Source organism: Oncorhynchus keta, chromosome 14, assembly GCF_023373465.1.
Source record: "Oncorhynchus keta strain PuntledgeMale-10-30-2019 chromosome 14, Oket_V2, whole genome shotgun sequence".
NCBI lineage: Eukaryota > Metazoa > Chordata > Actinopteri > Salmoniformes > Salmonidae > Oncorhynchus > Oncorhynchus keta.
The window spans coordinates 23880079-23903245 of record NC_068434.1 but is presented as its reverse complement, the minus strand read 5'-3'; the positions used below and the strand labels follow the sequence as shown (position 1 = coordinate 23903245).

At 42.0% G+C, this 23167-nt stretch overlaps 2 protein-coding genes across 3 annotated transcripts; one reads left to right on the top strand and one right to left on the bottom strand.

Annotated features, from left to right (window-relative positions):
* Positions 1-107: 107 nt before the first annotated feature.
* On the top strand, positions 108-14697 carry man1b1b (mannosidase, alpha, class 1B, member 1b). 2 transcript variants are annotated; one of them, XM_035785241.2, is made up of 14 exons: positions 108-397; positions 2160-2294; positions 2842-2950; positions 3046-3161; positions 3287-3438; positions 3641-3753; positions 3984-4163; positions 4754-4902; positions 5254-5442; positions 5923-6113; positions 9139-9259; positions 9542-9736; positions 9908-10039; positions 10276-14697. In XM_035785241.2, exons 2-14 carry the CDS (start codon positions 2199-2201, stop codon positions 10480-10482), a joined length of 1950 nt encoding a protein of 649 aa, XP_035641134.1. In that variant the 5' UTR covers positions 108-397; positions 2160-2198; the 3' UTR covers positions 10483-14697. The 2 variants fall into 2 exon arrangements, with proteins under 2 accessions (XP_035641134.1, XP_035641136.1); XM_035785243.2 differs by lacking the exon at positions 108-397 and adding an exon at positions 435-1913.
* On the bottom strand, positions 14654-22827 carry dpp7 (dipeptidyl-peptidase 7). The gene is made up of 13 exons (XM_035785237.2): positions 22628-22827; positions 22176-22305; positions 21928-22067; positions 21427-21590; positions 20937-21072; positions 20699-20780; positions 19754-19920; positions 19588-19648; positions 19170-19288; positions 18886-19042; positions 16883-16947; positions 14984-15054; positions 14654-14829 (listed from the first exon to the last, which is right to left on the bottom strand). Exons 1-13 carry the CDS (start codon positions 22709-22711, stop codon positions 14718-14720), a joined length of 1488 nt encoding a protein of 495 aa, XP_035641130.1. The 5' UTR covers positions 22712-22827; the 3' UTR covers positions 14654-14717.
* Positions 22828-23167: the final 340 nt, after the last annotated feature.

Here is a 23167-nt window from a genome sequence, read left to right as displayed (position 1 = left end):
AAAAGTAATCGGACGAAGTGTTGATTTGAGAGAAAGGCGTGTATTTACAACGTATCATCCTCAGACTTGTTTCAACGAATGTATTTTGTTGCTTCCGCTCTGTTCGGTCAGGTTACTTTTTCTAGCACTGAGCGCGTGGCATGTATAGATATTGCATTGCTGCTTTTGAGTAGAGAATCGTTCTCTTCAAGGTATGCAATCGTTTTATACGAACCCTTGCCGTTTTCCTGTTAGACATGCTCATCGTTTGTAGTAAATTAACTTTACTCGTGTAACTGCTTGTTTTTAGGCTGTAGGCCTCGTAATGCCTCGGTCTATAGTCGCTTCGCTCAAGATCTAGGACATTGGAATTGTGAGCTCTGAAGAGCACGAGATACCATACACTGTTGAATAAAAGGTAAAGTACATTTATTTCTAAATTCAACGTCTTATTTTAGTATACGTTTTGATTGTGTTAGCTTGCACATTGTTTTTGTTTGCGAGGATGTTTTCAGTCGTAATTATCAGGTGCGTATTCATTACGCAGATTCTGTTGGATAACGTTTCTTAAACGGAACGAAACGGGGCGGGACCTGCCTGAATTTGTCCAATAGAAACTCTTGTTTTGCTCCCGTTTGGTTCTTACACGGTAAACTGTTTCCGTAATGAATACATCCCAGCTGTTGCGAGTAGACTTCGGACATAGTCTCCTCTAGCTAGCAGATTGTAACGGGCTAATGTGACGCTCCAGTAGCGGTTACAGGATAGGTACTGTTTGGAGAAGCACAGAGCATTTTCGACCAGCCTTTTTTGGGCCAAACATGTATCTTCTAAAATTCCCGTGTCCAGTTGCAAGTGGTTTGAATTTATAAAATGCTCCGACATTAAAATACATGTTTTGTGCCAAGTGATCCAACAATGTATACGCAGCCATCTTGTCTAATTCAAATGTTCTCTCTTTCATTGATCAAAACAACCGTGTCATCATGGCATGCAGCACTTTGGGGTGGTCATCCACCTGTCTCAATGAGGGGATTTGATTAATCTGAACCGTGGAGGCGTTTTGCACCGGGTGAAAGTTGATTGCGTTCATTTTGGAACCGGGCTGCTCCCTGGCATGAACAAGGTGCACTGTTCAAAGCCCACAGTCTGCTCAACACAAACGTGACGTAATGAGTAGTATTTTGTGTTTTCTCATGCAAAAGTGATTTGCCTTTGAAAAGAAACACTTGATCTTCCTTCCCAATGAATGGATGTTCCCCAATGCTGGAAGGGGACCCGAGTGAAAAAAAAGTTTGGGAACCAGTGGAGGCTGCTGAGGGGAACGAGGTGGCTGTTGATTTCAGCGCACATATGGGTGCACACAGTGTTGAGAACCAGCTGAGCACTCGCTCATGTCCGGATTCTGGAATCTATACAACACACCACTAAAGCTATAGAATACAGGTAGACTAAGACTAACTACAGTAATAGATGCATGAAGAATGTGTCCCTACGCCAAACAGTACCTACCCTGAGCATCACATTAGCCCGTGACAATCTGCTAGCTACCTCTCGTCAGCTGGCATACAGTATCTTAAAAGTCACTTCTTTCCTTTCGAAGCTAATTTGACCTGTTTGGGAACAAATGTAAGCAATGTTTTCAATAGTTAGGTCAATTGGCAAGCTGCAAATAAGGAAAGACAGTGACAATAATGTAAATATAACAATAATATATGCCATTTAGCCGACACTTTTATCCAAAGCGACTTACCAAAGCGATGTGTGTCTACATTTTACATATGGGTGGTCCCGGAAATCGAACCCACTACCCTGACATTACAAGAGCCATGCTCTACCAACTGAGCTACAAAGGACCAGTCAAGTACTCACTAACAATAATTGGCTGTGATTGACAGGAATATTTTCAAACATGTCATGATTATCAATAAAAGGTTTGTAAATGAAACTGCATTGCTTTGTTTTCAGATATTATGCTTTATTTGTCAATTGAAACAATCCTAATTGTAATTGTATGCTATATCCTACAAACATTTAGTCCTATTTATGTGTCCTCAATATTGAAAGTAATTTGGTCTAATAAAGCACATCTCTCTCCAGTTGAGTTTGTATAATTAGAGAAGGGAGGTTGTGTTTCCTCTGCTGTAATTTCTCATTTGCAGCCTACTTTCGTCCTCTAGCATAGAGTCTATGACTTCACTGTGGGGTAGGCTGGAGACATGCACTCACCATCAAGGAAGGAATTTGTGTCTTTAACCTTCACTGGAAGTGGCAACTATAACAGCAAACAGTGGAGAAGACAGTCCTGCTGGAGGGTGAGTGAGTGCTGAAGGAAGTCAACCAATCTACTTATCTTAATCACAAACTCTGATCTGATGACTTACTATGTATGCTTTGCAGTTGATTGATAGGCTATACTATATATCCCACTGAATGTTTTATACCGCAAATATAGCATGACATTTTTAATGGTTTACTATAACTTGAATGAAAAAATGCCCCGAGACACAACTATCATCATATCCATAATATCATGTGATTGTCACTCCAACAGAAAAGGACTAGCTCAGACCTGTCACTGTCAATCTGTGGAGATATGACACCAGGATGGTGATGTTTATCCGAAGAATATGACAATGCAGTGCCTCTGTGTATAGTACATCGCAGCATGGTACTGACAGTTGATCAGACATGTTGCACTGTGTGTGACATTCAGTGGTTCTTCTGGATTTCTTTCTTCGTGTGACTCTCTCCTGACAGACAAGCTGGTGCAATCAATTGTAGCTGAGTTTTGGTGTTATTTACTCTGCTTACTGCTTTGTAATTTTTTATCTCCTCCAATTTGCACCCATTTCTCCACAGAAATGGAAACAGTTATCCAGATTGCAGCGCAACCTCATCCTCTTCAGCGTGGCTCTCATGTTAGTTTGTGGGATTGCCACTTACCCCACTGTCACAGAACACTTCAGAGGTAAGGCCAGCAAAAAAAATCTACTTGTTATGGTGGTGGGGACTCTGTTTTTGGGGCACCAGAGACTGAACATCCTCCCCTATGTACCTCCCCAGGCCTTACTGTTGTTGTGAAGGAGGATGAGGGCCATGTTCGGAAACTGGTCATCCCTGAGGTCCTACCTAAGTCGGATAAACAGAACCAACCACTAGTACCAGAGCCACCTTCAGAGGTTGGTACATTCCACTCCTCTAATACTAAAGCTAGCCTTTGGCTGTGAGAAATATGTGCAGTGATACATTCAGTAAGCAGTGTTTTTGAAGTGAAGCACTTCCCTTAACGTGTCTTGTCCTTCAGAAGCAGAAGAGGGCACCCCACAAGCGGGGGCCACCCGGCCTGCAGAACCGTCTGCAAAAGAAAGGCACCGGGTCAGATATCCAGGAGGAGGAGAATCCGATTCAAGAAGCAAAGCAAGCTGACAAAGAAAAGGGAGAGAAGCCACTTGTTAAGTAAGACTAGTTTCTAATCAGAGGAGATGACTAATGGATAATGAAAGTCAATTTATCTCTGATACATAAGCCTTTATTGCATGCATGGATTAGGGAAGCGATGGTGAGGAGTACTCTGGATAGAAACTAAAACTCTGTTCCAAACATATAAACATGTTTTCTGGTCTTCTCATCTTGACCGACACCTATGTGTGTTTAATAGGCGTGGGGCCTTGATTGAGGCTGACCAAGCCACTGAAGGGGGAACTGCCAAGGAAGCAGAGAACAAGGTGGCTGTCCCAGCATTTGAGCAAGAGCACCATTCACACGAGCCAGGTCTGTACCATGTCTCTGCTGCTTGTGTGTGTGTGCAAACCCTCCATAGCCCACCCTTCATGACCATTAACAACAGTTGTTTATTAAGCACAAATTGAGTTTGATAGAGGGCAACTAGCGCTTTGAGAGGAAATGTGCATGGTCTGAAAGAGATTTAGTTATTTGAAATAGAAGTAATTAATTTATAATTCTTTAGATGGTAGTTAATTATCTTGGCATGTGTGTTTCAGAATTCGATAGGCTTGAGGCAGTACGAGATGCTTTCAGACATGCGTGGAAGGGATACAAAGAGTTTGCCTGGGGCCAAGATGAGCTGAGGCCCATCTCTAAGTCCTATGGAGAGTGGTTTGGCCTGGGCTTGACCCTGATTGATGCCCTGGACACCATGTGGATCCTCAACCTCAGAGAAGGTACTTCAGTGTTTCCCCTGGGATTTTTTTACAGCAGCGATGGCAAAGTTAGATGTTTTTAAAGCTAATTTCCTGCAATTCTACACATTTTGCCATGGAGCAGAGAGAACATTTGACAGTTTTAAAGCTAATTTCCTGCAATTCTACACATTTTTCCATGGGGCTGAGAGAAATGTGATTGTTATTTCTCAAAGATATGTATCTCCATTATCTTTTCAACATACTTTATATCTGGTTTTAGTCGTTTTAAGTTGACACTGAATTTTTTTTTTAACCATCCCTAAAATTACCCCCCCCCCCCAAAAAATATATATATATACAGTGTATTATTATTATATAAATCATATATTACTGTATATTATTATATAAATCATATCATATATTATCATATTACATTATCATTATATACCGTATATTCTTATATAAATTGCTTATTTAATTTGGCGGCCACAATTTAGCAGCGCCACTGCTGAATGCATATAGGGAAAACACTACTTATATTCATGATCCAACTTTTCTTTGTATCTGCTATATCATAGAGTTTACATGGAGTTAGACCACTAAAGTTGTGGTTGGTCTCTTTTGGACAGAGTTTGAGGAGGCTAAGACCTGGGTGTCAACGGAGCTCTCCTTCAATAAGAACGTTGATGTGAACCTTTTTGAGAGCACCATCCGTATCCTGGGCGGCTTGCTGAGCACTTACCATCTGACTGGAGACACTCTGTTCCTGGACAAGGCTGTGAGTCACATGCAGACAGAGAGACATGCAGACAGAGAGACATGCAGACAGAGAGACATGCAGACAGAGAGACATGCAGACAGAGAGACATGCAGACAGAGAGCTGGCTGTTACTGTTACTTCTGCTGTGCCTCTGACATTTCCTCTTTCACCCCTTCTGCCAGACACAGCATTACACAGCATTACACAGCATTACACAGCATTACTCCTTCTGCCTCTCAAAGACCCTTTCATGGGATACTGCTAGGTCTTATGAGTTCTTTCGTGAAATAACTTGTTTTTCTGTGGGAGGGGGTCTGGCTAGTGAAACATATTGATCGGCCTTCTGTTGTTCTTTTGATGACCTTGCAGAAAGATATAGGAACGAGGTTAATGCCTGCCTTCAACACCCCGTCCAAGATCCCCTACTCAGATGTGAACATTGGGAAGGGTACGGCCCACCCCCCTCGATGGATGTCAGACAGCACTGTTGCTGAGGTCACCAGCATCCAGCTGGAGTTTAGGGAGCTGAGTCGCCTCACTCAGGACACACGCTACCGGGTAATATTCACAAGCAGTGTTCTAGTGAAAGGACTCGATTAATGTCAGCCTTCTGGACAACGTTTGATTCCACAGCACTTTATCAATCATCTCTGACAACACTTTAAGATAGAATCCTTAGTTGCTACATCAATTTCTGGACTTATAGATTAATGATGTATATGTGATTTGATTATTGAAAAAGATAACTTATAAATGTCTTACTAATTATTCCATCAGAACCCCCAAATATAAGCTTGTTTTACTCCAATGTTTGTACATAAAGAAAAAGTAAACAAACACTGTATATCCTCAACATGATTAAAACAATAATTTTCCTTGCATCCATAGCTCTGTCTATGAATTTGAGAGGTTACATTTCCCCAGGTGCATTCCTCAGCTTTGTACCAAAACAAAAGCAGGGTGACTGCTTTGTTAGTGATTCATTTACGGATTCTAGCTTTAACTTAAATATCCCCCCCCACCTCCTTTCTCATCCAGGCTGCAGTGGATAATGTCATGCAAAAAGTCCACAAGCTGGAAGGGAAGCAGGACGGCCTCGTCCCCATGTTCATCAACACCAACAGCGGCCAGTTCACCCATCTGGGGGTCTTCACCCTGGGCGCACGAGCAGATAGCTACTACGAATACCTCCTTAAACAGTGGATACAGGGAGGCCAGAAGGAGACAGAGTGGGTTTTCTAAACACTTTTCCTGTCTACTTTTCTCGAGGCTGTCGTGAGGTTGAGGCTGACACTAATTCACAGAGTTAGGTCTAGCCACTAGATTCCTACTCATCTTGTCTAGGCTCCCTGCTAAGTACTGGAGGCAGGCAGCAAGAGTTGTCGCTGTTTTAGCTTGCTGTCATGTTTGACAGTCCTAAGCTTGATCTCCTCAGCTCCCTTGATGTAACTGACACGACTTAAACAGCCCGTCTCTCTGTTACCTGCAATTCTGTGTGGATGTGGCTGTATGCCGTATCAGGCTGTGCACAAGACTATTCATGACTGTCTGATAATATTTGCTTAACTTCATGCACAACTAGGTCTTCAGAGCTACTTTATAAAACATTTATCTTCCGTTGGAGCAGCTCTCACAGACCCAGCGCAGCTTGAGGACTTTGATGCTTGAGGACAGATTTGGTTCTTGTGCTATGTTTAAAGTACTTGTTTGAAATTGTATTTTTATTTCATTGGCTCAGTGCTCTATCCGTTGGCGTTGACACTAGATTCTATGGGACACTTATCAAACAATAATAGTAAAAGTACCATTCAGCTGATGTTTCTCTGTATTTGTACAGTTATTAGCCATATTCCTTTGTCAAGCCAGTAGTGTTTTTATACAGAGCAGTACACATGGACTGGTGGAGGTACTGGTCCAAAGTGTTTGGCTGTAATGCTGTGTCTGTACGTGTGTTTGGCTGTAATGCTGTGTCTGTACGTGTGTTTGGCTGTAATGCTGTGTCTGTACGTGTGTTTGGCTGTAATGCTGTGTCTGTACGTGTGTTTGGCTGTAATGCTGTGTCTGTACGTGTGTTTGGCTGTAATGCTGTGTCTGTACGTGTGTTTGGCTGTAATGCTGTGTCTGTACGTGTGTTTGGCTGTAATGCTGTGTCTGTACGTGTGTTTGGCTGTAATGCTGTGTCTGTACGTGCTGTAATGCTGTGTCTGTACGTGTGTTTGGCTGTAATGCTGTGTCTGTACGTGTGTTTGGCTGTAATGCTGTGTCTGTACGTGTGTTTGGCTGTAATGCTGTGTCTGTACGTGTGTTTGGCTGTAATGCTGTGTCTGTACGTGTGTTTGGCTGTAATGCTGTGTCTGTACGTGTGTTTGGCTGTAATTGCTGTAATGTTTGGCTGTAATGCTGTGTCTGTACGTGTGTTTGCTGTGCCTGTAAATGCTGTGTCTGTGTTTGGCTGGAATGCTGTGTCTGTGCGTGTGTTTGGCTGTACGTGTGTCTGTACGTTTGGCTGTAATGCTGTAATGCTGTGTCTATTCGTGTGTCTGTGTCTATTCGTGTGTTTGGCTGTAATGCTGTGTCTGTGCGTGTGTTTGGCTGTAATGCTGTGTCTATTCGTGTGTTTGGCTGTAATGCTGTGTCTGTACGTGTGTGTGGCTGTAATGTGTTCTGGTGTGTTTGGCTGTAATGCTGTGTCTGTTCGTGTGTTTGGCTGTAATGCTGTGTCTGTACGTGTGTTTGGCTGTAATGCTGTGTCTGTACGTGTGTTTGGCTGTAATGCTGTGTCTGTACGTGTGTTTGGCTGTAATGCTGTGTCTGTACGTGTGTTTGGCTGTAATGCTGTGTCTGTGCGTGTGTTTGGCTGTAATGCTGTGTCTGTACGTGTGTTTGGCTGTAATGCTGTGTCTGTACGTGTGTTTGGCTGGAATGCTGTGTCTGTACGTGTGTTTGGCTGGAATGCTGTGTCTGTACGTGTGTTTGGCTGTAATGTCTGTGTCTATTCGTGTGTTTGGCTGGAATGCTGTGTCTGTAATGCTGTGTCTGTACGTGTGTTTGGCTGTAATGCTGTGTCTGTAAATGCTGTGTCTGTACGTGTGTTTGGCTGGAATGCTGTGTTTGGCTGTAATGCTGTGTCTGTGCGTGTGTTTGGCTGTAATGCTGTGTCTGTTCGTGTGTTTGGCTGTAATGCTGTGTCTGTACGTGTGTTGGGCTGGAATGCTGTGTCTGTACGTGTGTTTGGCTGGAATGCTGTGTCTGTGCGTGTGTTTGGCTGGAATGCTGTGTCTATTCGTGTGTTTGGCTGGAATGCTGTGTCTGTACGTGTGTTTGGCTGGAATGCTGTGTCTATTCGTGTGTTTGGCTGTAATGCTGTGTCTGTACGTGTGTTTGGCTGTAATGCTGTGTCTGTGCGTGTGTTTGGCTGGAATGCTGTGTCTGTTTGGCTGTAATGCTGTGTCTGTACGTGTGTTTGGCTGGAATGCTGTGTCTGTGCGTGTGTTTGGCTGGAATGCTGTGTCTGTACGTGTGTTTGGCTGGAATGCTGTGTCTGTACGTGTGTTTGGCTGGAATGCTGTGTCTGTACGTGTGTTTGGCTGGAATGCTGTGTCTGTACGTGTGTTTGGCTGGAATGCTGTGTCTGTACGTGTGTTTGGCTGGAATGCTGTGTCTGTACGTGTGTTTGGCTGGAATGCTGTGTCTGTACGTGTGTTTGGCTGTAATGCTGTGTCTGTACGTGTGTTTGGCTGTAATGCTGTGTCTGTACGTGTGTTTGGCTGGAATGCTGTGTCTGTACGTGTGTTTGGCTGTAATGCTGTGTCTATTCGTGTGTTTGGCTGTAATGCTGTGTCTGTGCGTGTGTTTGGCTGTAATGCTGTGTCTATTCGTGTGTTTGGCTGTAATGCTGTGTCTGTGCGTGTGTTTGGCTGTAATGCTGTGTCTGTACGTGTGTTTGGCTGTAATGCTGTGTCTGTGCGTGTGTTTGGCTGTAATGCTGTGTCTGTGCGTGTGTTTGGCTGTAATGCTGTGTCTGTGCGTGTGTTTGGCTGTAATGCTGTGTCTGTACGTCTGTTTGGCTGTAATGCTGTGTCTGTACGTGTGTTTGGCTGTAATGCTGTGTCTGTACGTGTGTTTGGCTGGAATGCTGTGTCTGTACGTGTGTTTGGCTGGAATGCTGTGTCTGTACGTGTGTTTGGCTGTAATGCTGTGTCTGTATGTGTGTTCTCCAGTGCTTGGCTGTAAAGCTGTTACTGTGTTCTTCAGATTGCTGGAGGATTACCTGCAGGCCCTAGAGGGAGTGAAGAAGAACCTGCTTAAGAAGTCATCTCCTAACAGCCTGACCTTCGTAGGGGAGCTGTCCCATGGTCAGTTCAGCCCCAAAATGGTTAGTATACAGACTTTGCACACCAGATGAGTGTGGGTGAAAGAGCTGATGTTTTCTCTAAATCAACAGAACCTCAAGATTTTCTTTGAGGGAGGTTTGCACCCCTGTTTAAAGTTGGACATTTGACACCCAACACTTAAATATTATCGCTTTGATGAGTCAAGCAAGGCTATCAACCCCTAACCAGCTGTAGTTCCAGTCTTTTCCATTAAAATATTGTGGGCTCTATTCTGCAACATGGACATTCTATTGCTCCACTGACTCCCCAACCCTGTCTGTCAGGACCACCTGGTGTGTTTCCTCCCTGGGACCCTGGCTCTAGGGGCCCACCACGGCCTGCCAGCCGACCACATGGAGCTGGCCAAGCAGCTGATGGAGACCTGCTACCAGATGTATGCCCAGATGGAGACTGGCTTGAGCCCTGAGATCGTCCACTTCAACATGCACGAGGGAAGCATCAGAGATGTAGACGTCAAGGTGGGTATACAGGGGTGTGCACTTCCCCTGCAGAGATATTATTAAACAATACACTACTGAAGTATAGTTGGGTTTCTGACCCTTTTATTTTACTGCTGTGAAGTTTTTCATGGATATGGTCAATTTCCTATGTGATTGTTTCTCGTGTGTGTCTATCTGTCCTCTTCTCAGCTTGCAGACAGACACAACCTCCTTCGCCCTGAGACGGTGGAGAGCTTGTTTTATCTGTACAGGTTCACTAAGGACAGGAAGTACAGAGACTGGGGCTGGGAGATCCTCCAGAACTTCAACAAGTACACCAAGGTGAGAGAACACAGTCACTACCCAGCCTAGACTACTGTTAGTAAATTAACCAGCCTGGTCTCAGATCTGTTTGACGTGACAAGGACCATAGGAGTTGGCAAGACGGCACAAACTGATCTGAAACCAGGCTACAGGGAAATGCAATGAGATATTCAGTATGTGGTTATTGAGTGAGTATTTCCCCAGAGATTACAGATCCTTCTCTTATAGCGTGTGTTATATTGGTCTCCCTTCAGGTTTCTACTGGTGGCTACACATCCATCAACAACGTCCGGGACCCAGAGTACCCCAGCCCCCGGGACAAGATGGAGAGTTTCTTCCTGGGGGAGACTCTCAAGTACTTCTACCTGCTGTTCTCAGATGACCCGGAGCTGGTCAGTCTGGACAAGTATGTGTTCAACACAGAGGCCCACCCCCTGCCCATCTGGCCTTCTGCTGAGTGAGCGATACACCAGCCAAGTCAACGGGATACATGCACTACCGTTCAGAAGTCTGGGGTCACTTAGAAATGTCCTTGTTTTAAGGAAAAGCTTTTTTTTGTTTAAATTAACATCAAATTGATCAGAAATCCAGTGTAGACATTGTTAATGTTGTAACTGACTATTGTAGCTGGAAACGGCCAATTTTGTATTTTTATGGAATATCTCAATTTATTTCACCTTTATTTAACCAGGTAGGCTAGTTGAGAACAAGTTCTCATTTGCAACTGCCACCTGGCCAAGATAAAGCAAAGCAGTGTGAACAGACAACAACAGAGTTAAACATGGAGTAAACAAACAAGTCTATAATACAGTAGAAAAAAAGAGTCTATATACATTTGTGTGCAAAAGGCATGAGGAGGTAGGCGAATAATTACAATTTAGCAGATTAACACTGGTGTGATAAATTATCAGATGGTCATGTGCAGGTAGAGATACTGGTGTGCAAAAGAGCAGAAAAGTAAATAAATAAAAGCAGTATGGGGATGAGGTAGGTAAATTGGGTGGGCTATTTTCCTGTTGGACTATGTACAGCTGCATAGGTGTACAACAGTGAAGAGGCGACTCCGGGATGAAGGCCTTTATAGGCAGAGTTGCAAAGAAAAAGCCGTATCTCAGACTGGCCAATAAAAAGAAAAGATTAAGATGGGCAAAAGAACACACACTGGACAGAGGACCTCCTCCTAGTAGGCCAGCATCCCGGAGTTGCCTCTTCACTGTTGGCGTTGAGACTGGTATTTTGCGGGTACTATTTAATGAAGCTGCCAGTTGAGGACTTGAGGCGTCTATTTCTCAAACTAGACACTCTAATGTACTTGTCCTCTTGCTCAGTTGTGCAACAGGGCCTCCCACTCCTCTTTCTATTCTGGTTAGAGCCAGTTTGCGCTCTTCTGTGAAGGTGGTAGTAGTACACAGCGTTGTGTTAGATCTTCAGTTTCTTGGCAGTTTCTCACATGGAATAGCCTTCATTTCTCAGAACAAGAATGGACTGATGAGTTTCAGAAAGTGTTTTGTTTCTGGCCATTTTGCGCCTGTAATCAAACCAGGAATGCTCAACTAGTCTAAAGAAGGCCAGGTTTATTGCTTCTTTTAATAAGCACAACATTTTTATAGCTGTGCTAACATAATTGCATAAGAGTTTTTTTAAAACTTGGCACGTTGTGTTAGCTAATCCATTGGAACACAGGAGTGATGGTTGCTGATAATGGGCCTCTGTACGCTTATGTAGATATTTCATAAAGAATCAGCCATTTCCAGCTACAATAGTAATTTACAACATTAACAATGTCTACTGTACTTCTGATCAATTTGTTATTTTAATGGACAAAAAATGTGCTGTTATTTTTTTTAAAACAAGGACATTTCTAAGTGACCCCAACATTTTGAACGGTAGTGTAGATCCAGAAATACATCACAGCTCAGGGCTCGGCTAACGCCAAGATATCTCATTGCTCATTTTGATATATCTGTGACTCAAGTTTGGGTTGGTTTACCCTCTCCCAACTCCAAAACTCTGGAAAAATGGCAAATTTAAAATAAAAAGGCCGTAATTCATTGTTCGTTAAATGATTGTAATAGCCATGGTGGAATGACAGCAGTGCTAGGGTGAGATTGAGGCACGGTAGCCTTGATATTTATTTAAAATGTTCTCTGTTCTCACCACATTGCTGGTGCGGAGTCTGTCTGTCCTCTGATAATGAGTTGTTTACTCTGAAGGAAGAGTGGAAAACATGAGCCAGCCAACCTGTGTAGTTGGCTCATTGTGGTTATTTCGTCCACCAACACTAGAGAATGGGATGAGTGTGACTGAACTCCAAGCTGTCTTAGGCAGAAGCCCAAGAGGAAGTGGAGGTGACACATTAATGGGCTTTGCAGGAAATGACATAGCATTGGGATGAAACTTCCTGTGTCCCTGGATCATGTCACTCTCCAGTTTCTCAATCACATTCTCAAGAAATGATTTATATAAAAAATATTTAATGTTAAAATCATGGCAGGCATAGAACAATCTAGTTTACTTGCATACTGTGCACCTTTTTGTGTATGGGGACAACAAGCACTTATTGTGGAATTTCCTTGAGTTTGACTGACTCCGCTGCTATTATCTTTAAAGAATGTCAGTTTTCCTATTTTTTTCCTTATCATTTGTCATCATTCCTGTTGTGTGGCATCAAATTAGGGCAAGCTAGTGTGAACACTTGGGTAGTTTAGTTATACAAATATATTTGTGAGATTAAGCTGAATTTAGTCCATATAATTTGAATTGATTTGTAATGTTATAGTATATCTGGATAGACTGAATTGTAAATGTGGATTATGCCACAGAAACTGGAGTAGCAGTAGAACTGGTCCTGGTTTCCTAAAATCATGTTAAGTTCGTTAAAACCATAGGATCCTAACGATGAACTTAGCCTTAACATGCTTTTGGGAAACAGGGCCCTGGGCTGTAGATCCTATACTTCACCATCATTCCTGTAAATAGCTATATTGAATGTTATGATGTACACTTTCACTCAGATTCTATTGAGACCAAACTCAACATCTTAAGTGTGAAATGTAGTTTTCTTCCCTATTTCAATGTTCAGCTCTCCCCTCCTTTAGTGTTGTTTCACTTGTGCCTTCAACGTTGCTCTGGACAACATTATGAAACTCTTTGGACATATTCATGTTTTGTTATTGAAATGTACATAGTTGATGTGAATAGTTGTGCAAAGATGTGTATTTGTTACATAATCGTGGTGTGATTTTGAAATAAGGAATGTCATTTTCCAACTGTCCAACCATTTGCTGGGTATACTTCCATAACTGTGTATATAGACTTACAGTATATATCATGAAACTAAGGGCTCTGCTTCCGATCCCTTTTTCACGTCTCTGATCAGTTAATATATACTGCTGCTCATTTCTGATTCCTTTTTTAAAAATCCTTCAGCTGGATCCTAAACTTTTCTACACCAAAGATTTCCTAGTTATTAAAATAACTGGAATCTGGAATTATTCTACATTAATCATTCTGTTAAGAATGACAAAATAAGCCATTTCCCTATTTTATAACAATGTAAATGAAATGCTATTGGGAGATTTTGATACAGCATCTGAAGTCAGCTGCTGCCTGCTCTCTGCTAACCAAGGTCAGAGATATTGTCATGGTTAAGGGCTGGATTCAATCCGTATCGTGGAAGATCCGTCTTATAGCACGATAGAAATTTAAAGGCAATGTCACCACATTTGTGGAGACCGCATTCACGTAATCGCTGCATGTCGGCTCAATCACAAATTACCTTTACATTTTAGCACGAATCTGCCACGATATGGATTAAATCCAGCTGCTCTGACTCACTCAGCCCACAAGCTGTGGAGAACTTTTATTTCAGACCACTAATACCATATGAAATAAGCCTACCCAACTGGAACCTCAAGGGAAAATGAGGCCTAGATTCAATCAGATTGTGTTAACCGGGGATAGCTGATGTTTTGGCATGTCCGAGGTGTCAAATTGGTGAGCAGCTGCCTTGATCATTCACAAAGCCACACCCATCCTTCTCTTGTTAGAAATTCAGACCGAGAAAGTGTAGGCTATAAAGGAACACTCCAATTGAAAAATCATTCAACAAAATTAGGATTTTTAGCAGCCTAATGGAGGTGTAGATTACATCTCACATGCCCGTGTTTAACTTGTAAACAAGGCTGTCTGGGCTTTCACTTAATACCACATGCCAGGAGTCGCTTGGATTTGACAGCTCTAGTGCAGTTCCACCTGACACCACCAAAACAACACCTATGCTGATGTCGGCCAAAGCGGATCTGATTTAATCATTTTTATTGCAATATTGTAGACATTTGCTATCAAATTGGTGAGAATCTGCATTTCAATGAAACTATGCGCCTGTGTCATTTGCAATACTGTGTATTTTGGGACACCTTGTTATGACCCTGCAACATCAGTGACTCAGCTGGAAAGTAGTACACCCATGTCGACTGAACTGTTTTTCAACTTGGGAATGAACATGCTAAACCAAGAGCTGGGGGCTAATGGGACCAGTGTTTGGTTCTGGGTCTACAAAACTGTCTAAATCATGAAATTACAAAATGTGCCACAATGTCACTTGGTTTACAATAAAACTATGGACCTGCATTAAATTTGTATAAATGTCAAGATTAAAATACTTTATTGAACAACCTTTTACAACTGTCAATCATTAAAATCCACGTGGAAGGCATTTCCTCTCCATTTTCACCCACTGAGCGATGGTGTCGGACTCCATCTTACGGGCCTTTATAACGGATGCCGGATCAGCATCATTGGCCTCTCTGGGAAATAACATTAGCATTGAAATGCAGCCATTCCCATGTGGTGATACTGTATGAGACTAATATTATAGCACAAATAATTGTATACTGTGTGAATTTACAGTAGTTAAGTGGAAGAAAGTCAAGTGAAATTTCTAATCATAAGTTCTCTCACCTCAGGTCCAAATGGTGAGCCCCCTCTGAGATGTTGATTGCAATCAGTGATGAGCTCAAGGACTTTCTCACCTACAGAACATTAATCTTACATGTTAGACAGATTGAATGTATCACTGGCTATGTTCAGACAGGCAGCCAATTATGACAATTGTTTCCACTTATTGGTCTTTTGACCAATCAGATAAGAAAAAGATCTGATGTGATTGGTCAAAAGACCAACTCGTGGCAAAAATATCAGAATTAGGCTGCCTGTGTAAACACAGCCACTGATGAAGAGCATTTAAAATGTGAGGTTTTAGAAAAGTAGCACTCAAATACATTTGATTCAGATTAGAGGTCGACCGATTATGATTTTTCAATGCCGATACCGATTATTGGAAGACCAAAAAGGTTGATACCGATTTGTATTTATAATAATGCCAATTACAACAATACTGAATTGACACTTAACATAATAGATCAAAATCAATTTAGCCTCAAATAAATAACGCAAAAACAAAGTGTTGGAGAAGAAAGTAATATGTGCCACGTAAAAAAGCTAACGTTTAAGTTCCTTGCTCAGAACATGAGAAAGTTGGTGGCTCCTTTTAACATGAGACTTCAATATTCCAAGGTAAGAGGTTTTAGGTTGAAGTTAATATAGTATTTATATGACTATTTCTCTCTATACCATTTGTATTCCATATACCTTTGACTATTGGATGTTCTTATTATGTTCACTAGACTAGCCTAGTGGTTAGAGCGTTGGTTCAAACCCACGAGCTGACAAGGTACAAATCTGTCGTTCTGCCCCTGAACAGGCAGTTAACCCACTGTTCCTAGGCCGTCATTGAAAATAAGAATATGTTCTTAACTGACTTGCCTGGTTAAATAAAGGTTAAAATATTATTGCCAGTAACAGTATAGCTTCCGTCCCCCTGGGCTCGAACCAGGAACACATCGACAACAGCCACACTCGAAGCATCGCTCCACAAAAGCCGCAGCCGTTGCAGCGCAAGGGGAATAACTACTCCAAATCTAAAAGCGAGTGATGTTTGAAACTGTATTAGCGCACACCCAGCTAACTAGGCTGATAGGGTTGAAGTCATAAACAGCGCTGTGTTTGCGAAGAGCTGCTGGCAAAACGCACGAAAGTGCTGTTTGAATGAATGATTACAGGCCTGCTGCTGCTCAGTCAGACTGCTCTATCAAATCAGACTTAATTATAACACAGATATACAAGCCTTTGGTCATTCATATGGTCGAATCCGGAAACTATCATTTCGAAAACAAAACGTTTATTATTTCAGTGAAATACGGGTGGCATCCCTAAGTCTAAATATTCTTGTTACATTGCACAACCTTCAATGTTATGTCATAATTACATAAAATTCTGGCAAATTAGTTCGCAGGCAGCCCAAACTGTTGCATATACCCTGACTTTGCGTGCAATGAACGCAAGAGAAATTACACAATTTCACCTGGTTAATATTGCCTTCTAAACTGGATTAGTAGTTATAACTAGTGATTATGATTGATTGTTTTTTTATAAGATAAGTTTAATGCTAGCTAGCAATTTACCTTGGAGTCTACTGCATTCGTGTAACAGGCACGGTTAGAGCGTTGGACTAGGGAACTGTACGGTTGCAAGATTGAATCCCCTGAGCTGACAAGGTGAAAATCTGTCGTTCTGCCCCTGAACAAGGCAGTTAACCCTCCGTTCCTAGACCGTCATTGAAAATAAGAATGTGTTCTTAACTGACTTTCCTAGTTAAATAAAGGTATAATTATTTATTTTTTAAAATTGGAAATCGGCTCCCAAAAATACCGATTTCCGATTGTTATGAAAACTTGAAATCGGCCCTAATTAAAAATCGGCCATTCCGATTAATCGGTCGACCTCTAATTCAGATCTTACCCCTCCATTTGCCCATGGGTCCAGATCTCCATTGGAGAAAATTATGTTGCTGGCCGTGGAGAGGGCTGATCGAGACAACCAGAAACAAAGAACAAAACATCACTGAGGAAACTATGGAAATATCAAGCAGACAAGGGTGGCCCTAGAGAGAAGTGGCCCTGTATGGCTACATTGATAGAGCTTGTAATGCCAGGATTGTATGGTTTGATTCTCGCTGGGGCCACTCATACAAGAAATGTATGCATGCATAATTAAGTCGCTTTGGATAAAAGCATCTGCTAAATGGTAGTAAGGGTTCAAGAAACAAGCCCTGTGTACTGTATGGGAATTTCAGATGAGCAGAGCAGCACACTAACAAAGTCAATTATTTAAGGTGTACATACAGTGGGGCAAAAAAGTATTTAGTTAGCCACCAATTGTGCAAGTTCTCCCACTTAAAAAGATGAGGCCTGTAATATTCATCATAGGTACACTTCAACTATGACAGACAAAATGAGAAAAATAATCCAGAAAATCACATAGGATTTTTAATGAATATCTTTGCAAATTATGGTGGAAAATAAGTATTTGGTCACCTACAAACAAGCAAGATTTCTGGCTCTCACAGACCTGTAACTTCTTCTTTAAGAGGCTCCTCTGTGCTCCACTCGTTACCTGTATTAATGGCACCTGTTTGAACTTGTTATCAGTATAAAAGACACCTGTCCACAACCTCAAACAGTCACACTCCAAACTCCACTATGGCCAAGACCAAAGAGCTGTCAAAGGACACCAGAAACAAAATGGTAGATCTGCACCAGGCTGGGAAGACTGAATCTGCAATAGGTAAGCAGCTTGGTTTGAAGAAATCAACTCTGGGAGCAATTATTAGGAAATGGAAACATACAAGACCACTGATAATCTCCCTCGATCTGGGGCTCCACGCAAGATCTCACCCCGTGGGGTCAAAATGATCACAAGAAAGGTGAGCAAAAATCCCAGAACCACACAGGGGGACCTAGTGAATGACCTGCAGAGAGCTGGGACCAAAGTAACAAAGCCTACCATCAGTAACACACTACGCCGCCAGGGACTCAAAATCCTGCAGTGCCAGACGTGTCCCCCTGCTTAAGCCAGTACATGTCCAGGCCCGTCTGAAGTTTGCTAGAGAGCATTTGGATGATCCAGAAGAAGATTGGGAGAATGTCATATGGTCAGATGAAACCAAAATTTGGTAAAAACTCAACTCGTCGTGTTTAGAGGACAAAGAATGCTGAGTTGCATCCAAAGAACACCATACCTACTGCAAAGCATGGGGGTGGAAACATCATGCTTTGGGGCTGTTTTTCTGCAAAGGGACCAGGACGACTGATCCGTGTAAAGGAAAGGATGAATGGGGCCATAGATTTTGAGTGAAAACCTCCTTCCATCAGCAAGGGCATTTAAGATGAAACGTGGCTGGGTCTTTCAGCATGACAATGATCCCAAACACACCGCCCAGGCAACAAAGGAGTGGCTTCGTAAGAAGCATTTCAAGGTCCTGGAGTGGCCTAGCCAGTCTCCAGATCTCAACCACATATAAAATCTTTGGAGGGAGTTGAAAGTCCGTGTTTCCCAGCAACAGCCCCAAAACATCACTGCTCTAGAGGAGACCTGCATGGAGGAATGGGCCAAAATACCAGCAACAGTGTGTGAAAACCTTGTCAAACGTTTTCTGTAAGTCTTCACCTCTGTCATTGCCAACAAAGGGTATATAACAAAGTATTGAGATAAACTTTTGTTATTGACCAAATACTTATTTTCCACCATAATTTGCAAATAAATTCATTAAAAATCCTACAATATGATTTCCTTATTTTTTTTTCCCTCATTTTGTCTGTCATAGTTGAAGTGTACCTATTATACAAATTACAGGCCTCATCTTTTTAAGTGGGAGAACTTGCACAATTGGTGGCTGACTAAATACTTTTTGTCCCACTGTAGTTAGCATCTGTAGCTGTGGTGATTAGGGGGGCAGCTCTTACCATCACCCCAAAATTGGGTTTTGAGCCAGCCAGGTCGGGGGATCACCCCCCAGCGCTTGGAGCAGTATTGTTCCCTCTGTTTCTCAGTGAAGGGCATAAGAGGGAACATGTCACTCACATTGTTGCTCTCATAGCACATCTCGATCTCTGTGCAGGCCTGAAAGAGAAGACATCAGTCTTTGTGAAAACATTTCCATAATTATTCAATTTTCAGTAGCTCTGCTTAGTCTTCCAACTTGATGAGCAAAGAACAAATGGTAATAACTTGGTGATGTATACTGTACCTGGTAGTCCCAGGCCAGGCTATTGAAGCCCAGTCCACAGCCAGTTGGGTCAGCACATTCCACATACAGGGTGTAGAGGTCAAAGCAGGTCAGATCTCCTGTAGAGTTGTACACTATTCCTGTAGATTTGGCATTACATCAACTACATATTACAACATGCCAGTTGCTGGTAGACCTAACATTGCATCTTCATATGGAATTGTGAGCACCTGCGATACAGAGCATCAATAATAAAGGGATTTCTGGGTTGATTGGGTATATGGTTTATAATGATTCTGCCTGAGGAGCAGCTGGGGGATGTGTAGGAGGAGCACCCTCTAGTGGAAACTGATATGAAATGCCTCAATGATACAAAAGTCAACTGGCAGAACCCCAGGACTCATGGAGAACTCACTGGGCAGCGCTCTCGCCTACTTACCTGCAGTGTCTTTTAGGGCATGCAGCAAATCAGCTCCACCCAACATGGTGTCACAGGCCACCTACAAGCATAGAGTTCTCTTCTTAGTTCATCACAAACATAGTATGGGTTGAACAACATAGAAGAGGTGAAATCCCAAAGAGTTGTTATCTGTGAGTAACAGTACCTTGACTGGGTTGGCAGGCATGCTACCCATGAAGTGGGTGCTGTAGGGGTAGTCCAGCATGGCCATGAGTGTGAAGGCATTACGTAAGAGCCCATTCAGCTGGTGGATGTCCTTATACGAGGATGGAGTCTTGCACAGGGAGAACGCTGACTGGATACGGCCATAGTCTGATGTCGGACAAACATGCAAAGGAGACAACGAGCATTACTGTAATGATGGAAAATCAGTGCTTTTACAGTGACAACCTTATACGTATCAGTGATGACAGTAATACTTTGTAAAGGCACATTCATATGATGAACCCATTTCTACAGAGGCTTATCAAATTCTATTTGTTACATGTGCCAAATACAACAGGTGTAGTAGTCCTTACAGTTAAATGCTCACTTACAAGCACTTAACCAACAATGCAGTTAAGAAAAATATGTGTTAAGTAAAACATAAGAAATAAAAATAAAAAGTAACAAATAATTTCAAGAACAACAGTAAAATAACAATAGCAAGTCTATATACACTGGTTAGCTGAGGTAATATGTACATTTAGGTAGAGTTAAAGTGACTATGCATAGATAAACAGAATAGCAGCATGTAAAAAACATGGGGGTGGGGATGCAAATAGTCTGGGTAGCCATTTGATTAGCTGTTCAGGACTCTTATGGCTTGGGGGTAGAATCTGTTGAGAAGCCTTTTGGACCTAGACTCGGCGCTCCAGTGCATGTGTAAAGGATGCCACGCTGCTTTCTTAGCTAATATCGCTTCCTCCTGATTCGGCACATACCAAGGCTCGAACCGAGGACCTCTGCCTCGCAAACACACGTGACCGCCCATCTAAAGCATATTAAGTTGTGCCACAGGAAAGCTAGCTATTCAGCAGCGCAAGTAGAGACACTTCAGTTTGAGGAGTGAGTTTCACATATCCCTATTTGCTACACATGCAGACTTTACCTTCTATTTGAGCCAAGTCTTGCAGCCTCTGGAACGCCCCTCTTACAGAATCCCTACACTCTGGGGCATAGTTCTCAAAATCCTACACACACAAAAAAAATACATTTGGTACTGTTAACAGAGAAATGTAAAAATCAAGAATGTAGAAAATGCAGAAAATCTAGAAAGTTGGTCACTACAATCAAGGGACAAAATAGACCAGCTATTGTGAGACTATCTACTGTAAATCTGAACTTACAGATGTGACATCCTGGAAAAACTGTTTTGAGTCCCCCATCCCTGCAGTAGACAGGATGGGAGCGCTGGCAGCCAGAGCCCCTGCTACAATGTTTGGGTACCTCAGTCTCATGTAGACTGACAACATTCCTCCATAACTGAAGGCGAGAGAGAGAAGACAACCTTTGTATGAGAGACTGGCCTCTTATCTCTACTGAAGTTGATAATGTCATTGTCTCATTGAGATTCTGTCTGATACTTTGGAAGAACAGAATTGGGAATTAATTGGATATGTAAAGAAAATATTATGCCTTCATTGTGGGAAAAGACATTTGGAACTGCAATAATTTATCTAAAAGCATAGAGTTTGCTTTGTAAAATTTTTCATGAAACAAATTGGAACTTGCATTTAGCTACAAATAATACAAACGACAGATTTCAGATCACTGAAACCAATACTGAAATCATTCAATAGACATTTGGTTTCCAATTGCCTGTAATAAAGCTCTTACCTTCCACCAAAGACAATGACTGGACATGCGGAGGCTCCCAGCTGCTGTTTCAGTTCTGTGATCATGATAGCATAGTCTGCTAGGGCCTGTTCTACCGTCAGTAACCCAACCTCTGGGATGTTGAACGAGTCCTGGCCAAATGGGAGTGATTTGCCATAGTATCTCTGTGGAGAGAAAAGTGGAACATGAATCAAACATTCAAGGTAACTGTATGCATCATGTTATAGCTAACAGCTCTACTTGAGTGTTTGCCTGCTCTGTTCAAGGACATTCTGTAGTCTGGTATGAAAACAACCATAACAGAGAACTGATCTGAGCCTAGTGTCTGTATCCATAAAGCGTCTCAAAGTAGGAGTGCTGATCTAGGATCTGTCCATACAATATTATCCTAGATCAGCAATCCTACGAGGCCAGCCTATTTCTGTGATACGGTTGAGTAACTTCCCCAGTTCTGTCACGATCACAAGCTTCAACATGTTACACATTATGGCCTCTTCTTACATGCTCAGCAAATATGACCAGAGCTCTTTGCTGTGCTGCCAGCTCTGTGATGAATCCAGAGTTCAGGGCAAACTCCCAGATGTCTCCCTCATTTCCTGTGTAGAAGAAGATTGGTCCAGAACCTCTCTTCCAGTACTCATCTAAAAGGACACAGAGTATGGCAACAGTCAAAAGTGAGCATGCAAGTTGGACTGAATAAGAGAGACCAGCACAAAGTGTGCAAAATAGCAATAGCAATGGATGTTCACCTGTGATTAGGTACCGTTGCTCATAGGTTCCATTGCCCATACTGTTGAAGTTGAAGTGGTCCATTATTTGGGGAAAGTATTTCTCTTTAAACTGGGGTTTTGGGTCAGTGCTGTACCCATGATTCTTGACCTAAAAATCATGTAAAAGCATGAAATGTTCAGAGAAACAAACCTGATAAGCCTATAATGTAACATCTGAGATCATAAACATGCTAGAGTGAATGAAATATCAGCAGTCTCTCTCGTCTTAGCCATTATGAACAGTCTTAGCCATAACTATAAAACACGTGTACTACGAATATAATTTGGTAACTATGAACATCGTTTAAGAAATGCAATGGTTGCTCTTGCATAAAATAACTATAGTTAGCTAGACATACTACCAGCCATGAAACAGACATGAGTAAACCCCAGTAACAGTGAACATTTGAACGTCTGGGTAAAAAGGTTACCTGAAAACGGCTGTGTGTAAGCCCCTGCGTCTCAGAGTAGCAGGAGAGCAAGACAACAACGCAAATAAAACCCCAATTTGTCATATTCAAAAGGCTGTTGGTGAAAGCCTCTGTAAATAACTGTTTCGAAATGTTAATTGTATAAATCACATGACATAGCTTCCTAACAGCTGATTTTGTTTATTGACCTCTGAACCCAGGCAACGTTTTGGCCATGTGCATAGTGGAAGTTGTAGTTCTTTCAATCGACTCAACTGTGAAGTCCTAAAAGACACTAGAGGGGAAAAACTACTAAATATTGTTGGTAAAAGAATCGCATTATGCATGGGGAATAAAATACAATATAACTGTTGACTAATTTGTCCAGATAGATAGATAGATAAATTAGATGTTAATGTTGGTGGTAAAAAGTCTAATCTTTAAGACAGTGTAAATGTCTTCATAATAAATACAACTGTAATTCATTAGATATTAATATTGAGTATGAAAACTCTACTAATAACATTCAATATCAAGTTGGAGGCATGTCTTGATTGTTTC